The sequence below is a fragment of the Chrysochloris asiatica genome, unplaced genomic scaffold (genome assembly GCF_000296735.1).
Source record: "Chrysochloris asiatica unplaced genomic scaffold, ChrAsi1.0 scaffold00003, whole genome shotgun sequence".
Lineage (NCBI taxonomy): Eukaryota > Metazoa > Chordata > Mammalia > Afrosoricida > Chrysochloridae > Chrysochloris > Chrysochloris asiatica.
In genome coordinates, this window is record NW_006408521.1 from 45736402 (window position 1) to 45749247 (window position 12846).

Here is a 12846-nt window from a genome sequence, read left to right on the forward strand (position 1 = left end):
CATCATGATAAATGGAGAAAACATTGAAGTTGTCAAAGACTTCATTTTGCTCCAATCAACCGTCAAAACTCATGGAAGCAGCAGTCATGAAATCAAACTAGGCAAATCTTCTGCACAAGATCTCTTACAAAGTGTTCAAGAGTAAAGACATCAATTTAAGGACTAAGGAGCACCTGACCCAAGCCATCATATTTTTATTAGCCTCATTTGCATGTGAAAGTTGGACAATGAATAAGGAAGACTGTAAAAGAATTGATGCATTTGATTTATGGTGTTGGAGAAGAACATTAAAAGAACCACGAACTTCCAAAAGAACAAACAAATCTCTGTTGGAATAAGTACACCCAGAATGCTCCTCAGAAGCAAACATGGCCAGACTTCGTCTCTCATACTTTGGACATGTTATCAGGAGGGGTAAGTCCCTGGAGGACATCATGCTTGGTAAAGTAGCTGTTATTGTTGTTAAGTGCCGTCGAGTCGGTTCCTACCCATAGAGACCCTGTATAGGGTTTCCGAGGAGCAGCTGGTGAGATTGAACCGCCAACCTTGTATTTCAAACAGCTTTGCAGTTCAGTACATTCACCCACAGCGCCCACCAGAACTCCTGGTAAAGTAGACGGTTACGTAAAAAGAGGGAGACCTCCAATAAGATGGATTGGCACCATGGCATAGCAATGGGCTCGAGTGTAGCACTGATTATGAGGTTGGCACAGGACCAGGCAGTATTTCATTCTGTTATGCATAAGAGGTCGCTACGAGGCAGAACCAACTCAAAGGAACTTAACAATGCCAACAATTAACTTTTTAAAATCTTGACTCTATCACTGTTTATGTAATTATAACTAGATAATTCCACTCTATACCTCAGTTTTCTCCTCTGTAAAGTGGTTATAATTACTCTCTCATAATTTGACGGGAAGAATCAGCAAGAAAAATGTGTGTCTAGTCCAATGCCTGAAATGATAGTTGCAGTTGCACACATGTCAGTATTCCTTTATTAGTCCAAAAGGTTTTGTTTTGTTTGTTGTTGTTGTTGTTGTTTATTATTTAAAATGGGACAAATTGCTCTTTTTAGTAGCAACTATCTCAACTGAAGTATCTAAAATTTCCCTTTTCTTGGCCTGGTGATTTGGAAGCACAAGTTACTAGGAGGAGATGCTCTAAAACCACCTGAAACTCATGCTTGGAACTGAAGTGGGCACACAGCGCATCTGCTCCAAAGAAGAATCTATCCAAGGTCCTGTGCAGCCGCGCTGAATGTGATAAAGCGCCTCAGAGATTGTGATTATTTAAATATGGTTATGGTTTCCCTCCTACATCACACACACGCAAAGCAAATCTGTGCAAAATTAAATGGTAATGTTGTTCAGTTCGTATTGGAAAGACGGATGCGTTTCCTACGTGACTCTGAATATTCTACTGGCTCTGGACAGCATGGGAAGATAAGTTTACAGCCACAGTAAATATCGGCATATAGGAGGTGTGACTGGGGAACCAACCACTTTCCACCATAAAAATGGTAATGCATTTTTCTCATTACTCAGTTAACCATCATAGAACAACTTGGGACTTTTTCCTAGACCTGGTTATAACAGATTTAATTTATTCACTCAAATCCCACACTCACAAATGAAAACAATTTTTCATAGCGCAAAACATTATCAGGGGGACCATAATTCATGGGTATGGAGTCAAAGCCTTATAATAGATGGGTTTTCTGAAGTGGTTGGGTAAAACCTACAATCCACTCCAAGCAGTTTGGCCAATAAGTTTGAAATATGCAAAAGAGTTCAAGTCAAACACATTATAAATGGCACCGGTCCCTTGTCACTACTAGCCCACCCCAACAATTAACAGGCTTGGCTTGGTTGCCAGAAGCTAAACTATGATTTATTGTCCTCTTCAAATTAATGAAAGCAATGCCATCCATTGTGAATTCCAGTATTAATCCATGTGGGAAAATCCATGATGTTTTAAAATGGCTGTGTGAAGAGGCTGCACTTTTAAACCCACAGCTTTTTTGAGTCTTAATTCTCAGCCACTAAGGAATTCTCTGATTTCATGAAGGTCCTCCAAACCATGGGAATCTCAAGTGGTTGGGGGGTTCTGTACTATATTAACTCAAATCCACATAAAATGTAGCAAGGTGGCAGGAGTTGTTGTTAAAGTGCTGTTGAGTCAATTCCGACCCATAGAGACCCTGTATAGGGTTTCTGAGGAGCAGCTGGTGAACTTGAACTACCAACCTTGCAGTTCTAATGGCTTTGCAGTCTGGCGCTTTAACCCACAGCGCCACACCAGGACTCCGCCTAAATGGTCATTTTACAGATGGGAAAACTAAGGCCAGAAGTGAAAACAACTGACGCAAGGACCCCAAACTAGGAACAACCCTTCCAGGAGCAAACTCAGCTCTTACAAGGATTATCCACCATCTTTCCTGAGATTAGAGGCCATTCTGGCCAAAATTAGCTTTTATTTCTTGGTTAAAATTTTCCTTAAAAGCTTAAAAAGCATACGAGTTTTGTATGCAAAGCCAGATTCTTGGCTCCTCTTGAAACTCCCAAGGATCTGGCAAGTCTGAGCCCAGTGCCTGCCTGGCTTCCATCTGGAGAGCTGAGAAATGGCTTTCTGTAGCAGATGTGGTCTCCAGCATCTTGTACTGCTTCTGACAGGAGACCTTGGACTTGGTACCTTACCTCTTCAATAGACTCAGCTGCTCTTTAAAACTATGTGGCACCGCAGGATAATGCGATGGACCACAAGGTCAGTTTGAACCATAAGGTTGGTGGTTCAAACCCACCAGCTGCTTCTCAGAAACCCTATACAGGGTCGCTATGGGTTGGAACCAACTCTACAGCACTTAACAACAACAGCAACATATATATATATATTGACTCTAGGGAGTCCTTCTGTGGTGCTGTGGGTTAATGCACCAGACTGCAAAGCCCCTTGAACTGCAAGGTCGGCGTTTCAAGCTCACCAGCTGCTCCTCGGAAACCCTATACTGGGTTACTATGAGTCTGAATCAACTCAACGCACTTAACAACAACAACAACTCCTGCCAAAAGGGCACTTAACAATAACACACCTTGTATGCAGCTACCTACCTATCTATTAGTGGAGGCTTACATGTCGTTATGATGCAGAACAGATTTCAGTGATGCTTACAGACTAAGAAGAACTAGAAAGAAAGTCCTGGCCTACTTCTAAGGATCAGTTAGTGAAAAACCTATAGAGCACAAAGGTCCTATCTGCAACCATTCATGGGGCTGGTGCAGAACTCGTAGTGAGGTCAGTCTTAATGAGCACAGTTTGCCAGGGGCACCAGATCTCCACAAGCCAAGTCAACAGAAAGGGAGGCTCAGTAGAGATGAGCTGGCTGAGAATGGGCCCACCCCTTCCCACTGCCCAGGGCAGACAGTCACCAAAGGAAGTAGTCAGGGTCTGACTTCCCATCCCAGCCCTCCCACAGGCCCTGCTGGCACTCAGCCCAGGTCTTGACGTTTCATGTGTGTTCTTGTGCATTTTCCCAGCAGTTAGACATGGTGCTACTCTGCAGCTTAAATCCCCACCGACTTCGTTGCCTTCACCCTAGACTGCCACCCTTTCTTTTTGTCATTGTCACACAGCAATCTCCTATCCTGGAACACTAGGCTGTTCTCACTTAAGATTTTTTCCTTGGAAGTCCTTCTATTTTCCCCTCCCCAAGGCTGGTCCTCCTTGTCTACCCTGGTCACCCCGTTTAAAGTGACTTCCCAGATACTATCCCATCACCTTGTGTTGTGTTATTTTCTCTGTCTCACTTATCCCTCTCTGCAATTACTTTCTTTCCATATTGGGTCATCCAGTGCCTCTCCAACGTAAGTGCTAAGTTCCATGAGAAGAGAAACCTTGGCTGTCACTCAGACCCAGAAGGTGCCTGGCAGAATAAAAGACCGGATGATATTCGAGGTGGAGACCAAATAAGACCTCCCCACTAGAAAGATCTCAGCTCCAGGTGAGAAGTGAGGAGGAGGAAAGGAAAGGCTCTGGCTCTTTGGGCTTAAGTCTTTAAGGGACTTCAGCTCACAGCATAACATAGAGAATTAATGCAACAGTGTGCCCCTTACACTTAAAAATGCCCTGCTGAGGGGTACAGCTCTAATTTCCAAGCCATTGGCTTGGTTTTCTGTGCAATTTCAGAATCAAGGTTCAGCCTACGGATGAAACATTCAAAAGGTGCTTCAGTAACTTCAAATGAGGCATGCACGTGTGGTCCTGACTTAAATCATTATTAAACGATTGGTATAACGCTCTAAAACTCCTGATTCTAGACACGTTGCATTGGATGTGGTGAAGAGCAGGTTCTATAGCAGTTTGGAATTTCTGAGAGCCATCAGCATCTCATGGGCTCCGTAGACAACGGGAAATGTGGGTCAATTAAGGCTCCTGGAACTCACATTTTCAAAAGGCCCAGCTGTGGACCACACGAGTCCTTGACTGTCCTCCTACCTAGTGGACGACACACTGTTGCAAGTGGCATTTACGGATGAAAGAACAGAAATGCGATCTGAAAGGCATGGGAGCTGAGTAGGAACTGACTCCCACGTGCACACACCGCAGATAGCGAAGAGAAAAACGCAGCAATAGCTCTGGTACTGTCACTGGTTGAAACCAGATTGATCTGTAGTGAAATAAAGGATAATGTGACCCAGAGAAAATAACTCGCATTCCCTTCAGAGAATGTCTGATGTTGTCAACGGCAAGCCTGCCTCCCCCTTCTGCCTGCCATGGTGCACAGTAGCCCAAAATCAGGACTCCTCTGGGGATAGGGTCTTAGTTAGTCTCTGCAGGAAACACATTTCCAAAGCAGCATTCTCCCTCTCCTCACCCACAACCTCCTCAATTTCCCACAATGCTTTAGCCATGTCAAAACAAGTAGGGCCTGGATGCCACTCAGAGTCGCCACTGTATGGATGTGCTCCCAGGGCCAGCCCGGTGGCATCTGTTTGCCTGAAGTCATATAAGCAGCTTATTTTCAACACAATGCCTCCCTCCACGCTGCCAGTTAATGGCATAATTCTGGCGCTGGGTTGCAACCACCAAAAAGGTTGTGGAGATCATGTTAGATTTTTGTCTGCAAGACATAGAACCTTCTGTGCTGGTCTGATGTGACTGCTACCAGCTGTACATTTCACTGAGCATTCATTTTATAGGCAGAATGGACAGAAACAAAATCAAGACACAGGGAGGAGGGCAAGGGCTGTTGAGTTCTTTACCATTAGTTTAAAAACTATGTCTCCAGGAAATGGTCTTGTAAGGCCAGGTCCATGTAAATCATTTACATAAGCGAGCCCCGTTCTCTCCACTTGAAGTCTTAGTAATGTCAGAGGAGAGAACATCCATTGAGCCACCATACATGATAAAGGGTAGCAAGCAAATTCTGTCTCCGATAGATGCCATTAGGTTTCCATGGCCAGCAATTTGTAGATGATTACAGCTTATGCTCTGTGCATCACTGTTACTGACAAGCAAATCCCATCTGTCAAATGGCATGACTGATTAACAAAGGAGGTGGTCTGAGAAGCCCTTTTGATAAGCCCATGACAACAACCATCAATACTCACCACTGTGCCCAGAAAAGCCACACCTGATACCAGCCGCTTCTCCCACCTTTTTCTAGAAGCCTCGTCGTCACGCATGCTCCAGCAGAAAAACTACCTAAGCTCACGTGTTCTGTTTCCAGAAGAGAAATGGAATTCAGCGTTGGGTGGTGCTGGCTTTCTAGTTCATAGAAAACACCGTCTCCTCCGGGAGCGTCCCACTGAACCTCCAATTTGTCAAGGAAGAACACTCATGGCTACAACGGGTCCTGACAGCTGTGCTTTCATTACACCAACAGACACGGCACCTTTTCAATTTTGCTCATCTCTTAGTCTCTAGCCAAATGGAACTTATTACTTATAGCTTGTTGGGATTTATGAATTATTTATAAAAGTAGGTCTATGACTCCAGACTCTGAAAAGACAATACAACAGTCCCCTCGTTGTAAGCCACAGTTGCGTGTCTTCCATAGAAAGCGGGCACATACCGCCCCGTATCACATTCTGCGTGTTTGCGGTGAAATAACAGTTGGGAAAATATCAAGTCTGGAAGGTTATTTGGGAGTTATTTATGGAAGGCCTGGATGTATTTTTAAACCTGTCTCCTCTTTTATTCTGAGGCAACTCAGGATTCAAGAAAGACACGCAAACGGGTGTTACAAACATCTTTCCCAGCCTGCATGCAAACAGTTATGCTCTGCCACTTTCTTCAAGCCGTTTCAAACTGTGAGGGTGAGGGACACGAGATAAAAGGTGGCCCCCTTAATGTGTGTCTGGCAGGTGAAATGCTGCTTCCTGACCTTACAAGTTGGAGCACAGGGGTTGTGCATCCTAAGCAGGGGACTGAAACACAGCCAGGTGACACAGTCTGGGTTCAGGTTTCCCGCTTCCATCTCCGAGGACACAGGACAATAAGACACCGCACAACCACCACACCTGGCCCTGTCTCAATCACTGGTCCCACTGGGAGGTTGTGAGGCACAGCTGCAATGAAAGAGCAGGAAAGAAGCCAGGCTCTTGTCCACACACCCACAACATCAATGCATATGAGCTGTCACACGGAAGCCACCCAGAGCAGCAACCAGGTCTGATACAGGAGCTTGAGGAATGGCTCTGGGGAGGGACATGGTGAGCCACTGCCAAGAAGCCTTTTTTCTGGCCTGTCTCCCACATACCTGCTCTTCATCAGCCTCCCAAGCCCCTTCCAGGGGCCCAACCCTAGACCCCACCTCCCTCACCCCATCTCAGAGGCCCAGCTCTCCACACTACACCCATGCCTGATCCACAGGAAGAGACACAGCTGGACTGCAGAGGCCAAGAGAGGCTGATGGCCCCTCAAGCCACTGTCCTCAGGGTGCTCCTAAAGGCATGTGACATCTCCACGGGATGAAATCCCATGACCTCTGCAAACCCACACACCCTGTTCCCTAAGAGCACAGACAATGAAAAAGCCATAATCTGCCATCACACTTACCTTGCTGAAAAACATCTGGCAGGAGAAAAGACCAACAGGGACGGGAGGGAGGAAGGGGTGGGAGAGAAAGAGAAAGAAGAAAAATATTAATAATGATGCTGACAGTGGCAAGGATGAGAATCACAGTTAGCACACTGCTGACTCTGCTAAACACACTTCGGCATTATTTCCTCTAAAACGGGAGGCTGTGGTGAAGGGCTCGGGTTCCCGAATCAGACTTCCTGGGTTTAATACTGGCTCTACACTTGCTAACTGTGTTTGTTACTTACAGTTCCGGAAGCAACAAAACAGACGGGTACTGAAAAGATTAAATAAATTGTGTCATGCATTTTAAGGGTTTAGAACAATGTCCGGGACGTAATACACACGGAAAATGGCAGCTATTTATTAGCATTATTATTGCTCACAGTGACCCTATTGATCATCTTCATTTTATGGATGGAGAAAACTGAGGGCCCAGAAGGGCAAAGAATTCATCCAAAGCCACAGAGAAGGAAGGGACGAATCTAGAGTTGAATCCAGGTCTATCTGATTCCAAAAACCATCTTCTTACCAACTGCTGGTGTGGCACTGTAGGATCAGCCCTAAACTTCGAACCTCAAGGTCGACAGTTGAATCCACCAGCTCTCAGCAAGAGAAAGGCACATTAATCCGTTTTCATAAAGATTAAAGATGACGGCCGTGGAAACCCCACAGCACACTTCTGCTCTGTCTTAGAGGGCATATGAACTGAAATTGTATTGACATCAATGGGTTTGGTATTGTCTAGTTGTTAAGTGCCATCGAGGCAGTTCCAACTCATAGCAACCCTGTGTAGGGTTTTCCAAGAAGCGGGTGGTGCATTTGAACCACTGGACTTGCAGTTCAAACCGACCGGTAAGTCCAAAGCTTATCCTACAATGCCCACACCAGGAGTAGAGAAATGTTAAATGTGATTTGTTTGATCCAGTAATATCCCTTCTAACACTTCAATGTCATGAAATAAATACAAATACAAAAGAAGACTATAAATGTGTTCATCATGCCACTATTCATATTGGCAAAACACTAGATAATGCCTAAGTGTGCGTCAATAGGATGCCTAACTAAAAATAATTTATCACATACAATGGATTATGGTGCAGTCCGTTTACATGATTGTTTAAAGCCTTTGATTCCATGTGAATGAAATGATCAGATGGCAAAACCAAACATACAACCTGAGCCCATTAATGAACATGCATGAAGAAATATGTCCATGAGGAGACTCATGGAACTATTGTTTCTCTCCAGGGGATGGAATCTGTGGGTCATAGTTTTGTTTTTTAGTATCATGAGGTGCAAATGGTTACGGTCTTGGATATTAACCAAAAAGTTGTTGTTGTTGTTGTTAAGTGCTGTTAAGTCAGTTCCAACTTATAGCAACCCTGTATAGGGTGTCCAAGGAACTGCTGGTAAGCTTGAGCCACCAACCTTGCAGTTCAAACCAACACGGAAGTGCAGAGCATTAACCCACACCACCAAACCTAGGTGGTCCAAATCTACCTACAGGCACCTCAGAGGAAAAGCTTGGGAATCCGCTTCCGAAAATTCACAACCACTGAAAACTCCATAGAGCCCTCTCTACTCTGACACACATGGGGTTGCCATGAGTCACAATCAACTCAAGGGCGGCTGATAGTGTGGTGGCATTTCTGAGTTATTTCCATTTTTAGCAGTGCACATGACCTTACATTGATCATGTGAATTCTAAAACTGAAGGTTATTTTTATCTTGAAAAACGAAAGCCTTATCGCATCAACATCTAATATATGCTTCGGCAATGGCTCATATGAAGCCACAAAGAGCTAAGGGCTCATTAATGGTGTGGATGAACAGAATGCAACACCCATGGGAGCAGGTTTCATTCCACAGACACACAGAAAAATATTCCAAGTACCATGGACTGCCCAAAGAACAAACAAATCTGTGTTGGAAGAAGTACAAGCAGAATGCTCCTTAGAAACCAGGATGGCCAGACTTAGTCTGTCACACTTCAGACATATTATCAGGAGGGACCAATCCCTTCAAAAGAACATTGTGAGGGGTGTCGTTCACATACTATGCACACGTTCCCAATGGCACACTCACGTTAAGTTCACGTTAAGATGGACAGACGGCAGGCTCGCAGTTCCCAGGAGCTAGCTAAAACACCACCCATTCTCCTCCACTCCACAAAGTCAAGTGGGATGGGAAGGGACCATATTGGTGTGAATGCACCATAGGGTAATCTTGACTTGTTCCCATTTGCACCTGTTCTATGCTGTTCTCTAACCTCATTAGTTTGTCATGAGTAAAGCAGTGTGTGGAATACTGCTAACCATGAGAAGCCTGAGCCACTTCCCATGCACATGAATACCAGCTCACAGACATGAATACCAGTACACACCTGTCAGAGCCAACCTGCTCAGGTTTCACATGTCACTGCCACAGTGGCATCTTTGCAGACCCTGTCCCCGCTGAGAGAAAGCTCACTTTCCACTTCAGTGCTCCTACAGTAACATGTGCAATTAGAGCTCAGATTCTAATTCGTTATTTATGCAGACCCTGGGCTCTTCAGGATAAGAACGATGTGTCTTCGTCACCTTTGTGGGTCTTACAGGCTGGCACAGGGTGCTCCCCCACAGGAGCAGGGAGAGTGGGTTCCACTGCCTTATCATTCATCTGGCTCAACCCCTTCATTTTACAGAGGAGGAAACTGAGCCCCAGCAAATTCCAGAATGTTTCTCAAGGTCACACATAGAGTTAAAGGCTGAGCTAGGACGACATGAGATTCATTTAACCTTAATGAAGCACAAAAGCTCATTCCTATTATTAGCAAAGTACAAATTAGAGATTTATCATTCTCCTCTAATGAATACAGACAAAAATTTCCACCCTTGAAAACATCAGTGAAATAAGATTAGCCTTTCAAACACGGATCCCGTCTGGACATCCGTCCAGAATCCTCAGCCTCCTGTCGATGGCCTTTGACAGAGAGAACTTCCTTCAAAATTCAGCCCTGATTTGGATCACTGGACAGTATCAGTGGGCAGGGAGGAAGGAAATTTGGGCCCGGGGTTGAGTGGCCTTAATCCCTTAGATGTCATTGTTTAGTTCATCCTTTAACAGACACATCTGTATCAAGTACACTTGTCTTCTCTTCCAAACATCTCTCCGAAGTTTCCTATAAGCCATGTTAGTATTAAAAATTAAAAAAAAAAACCTTTTCCAGCTTCAATTACATTTTGCACCTTTTATTCAAATGTAAATTTTAATAAACACACATATATTAACATTGCAACAATTTTGCACATGCGCTATCTTGTAATTTACACTCTAAGTTTATGTCCTTTGTGGTCTCTGGCAGAAACCATTCCATCTTTAGCATCATTTAGCTCTTTGCTCTGTATAATAATGGCTTGGGTAAGTTCTTTAAAATACCACTTTTCCAGACTGAAACAGCCTTCAAGACTCAGTCTCCAATGATTCATGGCCAGAGATAGAAATAAAAGTGAGAAAAATGCGGTTTCTGAGCTTGATACATTTTACCTGCAACAAAAACTGGGCTTCTGAGGATATTAACCATAGAAATACTCCTAATGCCACGCACCCTCCCTCCACTCTGACCCTTTGAACGAAGGGCTGTTGTTGTTAAGTGTTGTCCATTTGGTTCTGACTCATAATGACCCCATACAGGGTTTCCAAGACTTTAAATCTTAGTGGAAACAGAAAGTCTCATCTTTCTCCCTCGAAACAGCTGGTGAGCTCGAACTGCTGACCTTATCCTTTGAAATCCAGTGCTTAGCCTTTGGAGCCACCACAGTGATCATTTATAAAGACTCAAAGGGCCTCAGTTATGAGTATTATATTTTCCTATCTGACTAACCAAGCATAAATCATTTTGGGGGGACAGTTATTTTCACCTTGAGTTTGAATATCCTTGTCCATGACTTGTGTATATTCTAACACCCATAATCATGGTGTTAAACACAAAACAAAACACGGCCTTTGAGTTGATTCTGACAGAGTAGAACTGTCGCCTAGGGTTTTTAAGACTGTATCTCTTTAAGGAAGCAGACTGCCACACCTTTTTTCCATGGAGCAGCTGGTGGGTTGAAACCATCATCCCTAAGGTTAACAGTCAAGGCCTTTAACCACGGAGTCACTGAGGTTCCTAGGCGCTGATGTTGTGAAGGTGAAATTATATAATTGATGCCAACAATTTCCAATCATCTGCTGTCAGGAATTATGCTTTCAAATAATAATAATAAGGCCCGGCACCATCTTTTCCGTTCTCATAGGAATCAGAAATCACTGAAGTACAAATTTGGGATCAGGGTCATCTAACCAACACCAGCCCTAACCACAATGAGGTTAAGCCCAGAAGACACCAGGGACTTTTGTGCAGAGGAAATGAACTCTTTCAGACAAACCTCTGCTCATACTCACTTCCCAAGGGAGAAACCCTCAACCCCATCATTCAAGTGAACAAAGAGAGCGCCTGTTATGTAGCCACCACCCCCAGCCCCTGGAGCCATTCTGGTCCTATAGATAGATGAAAGGGCATGTATAAATTGGGGATTCAGATATGGGAAGAAGAAAATAAAAAAAGAAGGAACTCAGATTTGCCTTTGTGAACCACAATGTCTGGTTTCTTCGGTTAAGAATCAGCAGTGAAGGTTCTTGTCCTCCCCCATGCACCTCAGATACTGGGAGGCTCACGCCCCAGATTCCTCCAGAGACCAGTGCCATAAAAGTGGACTCAGTTATTTATTAGTATTAATAAGTTATGGCAATTAGGCGAGGTGATTCTTAAACGTTGCTGATTAAAAAGTTTCTTGAGCTCTACTCATCCACATGGCTAGTGTTTACCTCCATTAAAAATGATTTAACTCCACTCTGGGTGAGCCCCTCTTGTGCGTCTGGGTTAATAATTAGCAGCGCGCAGAGCCACGCAGGTTAAGTGAGTTGGAGCTCCTTTATTTATCTATTGCTTTGTTTTATGAGGAGGACTGGATGGCAGTCTTATTGCCCATTCCGTCTACTCAGAATAATTTACTATTTCAATCTGCAGTCCATAACTATGGTTAGAGAAACCCTCACTATTATTACAAGATCACACTTAGCCTGCTTCCCACAGCATTAAAGACATGCCCAACAGTGGAAGTGTGCATGAATCGAGAAGGCTGGGGGAGGTAAAGTTACTAGTTCTCAAACAGTGTAATCACTCTACTCTCTCAATTTTGCTCTCTTTTCTAGGTTAAATTATAGATGAGGGGAGTTTAGTTTCTTGAAAATGCATGCACTTAACTCCCATTTAAGAAGTCTCACCTGGGGAGACAGCTGTCTTGCTAGTCCTCCTGTGGTTTGAGCTACAGAAAGAAAATTCTCTTTCAAGTACGAGTGCTTTTACAGGAAAGCACCGCAAATTTAACTGGGACCCGACTACCCAGGGGCCACTGGAGGAGACTAGGGAGCAGCTGGTTCCTTACAGAGATTCACCATTAACCAAAGTCAATTTCATGATCGACGAGCTCTGTCTGGGGCTCTGAAGAGTGAGATCCAGTCTATGTACTTCCCCAATCTCTGTGAATGAAGTGATTCTTTTTTGTGCTGAAAAGTGGGGGCCGCCAATGCCTCCCCTCTGGTGCTTTCTGCTTCAGAATGCAAAATCCAGGTCCCAAAATGGCAAATGGGCTTCCCTAAGAGGACAGGTTTGGTGCCTACTCTCCCAAATATGACAGTGCTATGAAGGAGCTCTGGTAGCATTTGTTGTTGTTGTCAGGTGCC

The 12846-nt window shown here is 44.3% G+C and overlaps 1 protein-coding gene across 2 annotated transcripts in view; it reads right to left on the reverse strand.

Annotated features, from left to right (window-relative positions):
• GFRA1 (GDNF family receptor alpha 1) overlaps window positions 1-12846 on the reverse strand; it is a 276871-nt gene that overhangs the window by 184551 nt on the left and 79474 nt on the right. The window contains exon 4 of one of the 2 annotated variants that reach the window (XM_006831381.1): window positions 7057-7071. The exons of the other annotated variant lie outside the window; for it this stretch is intronic. Within the exon in view, the coding sequence (XP_006831444.1) occupies window positions 7057-7071 (15 nt within the window). The remainder of the gene's footprint in view (window positions 1-7056; window positions 7072-12846) is intronic. 2 annotated transcript variants of the gene reach the window in all.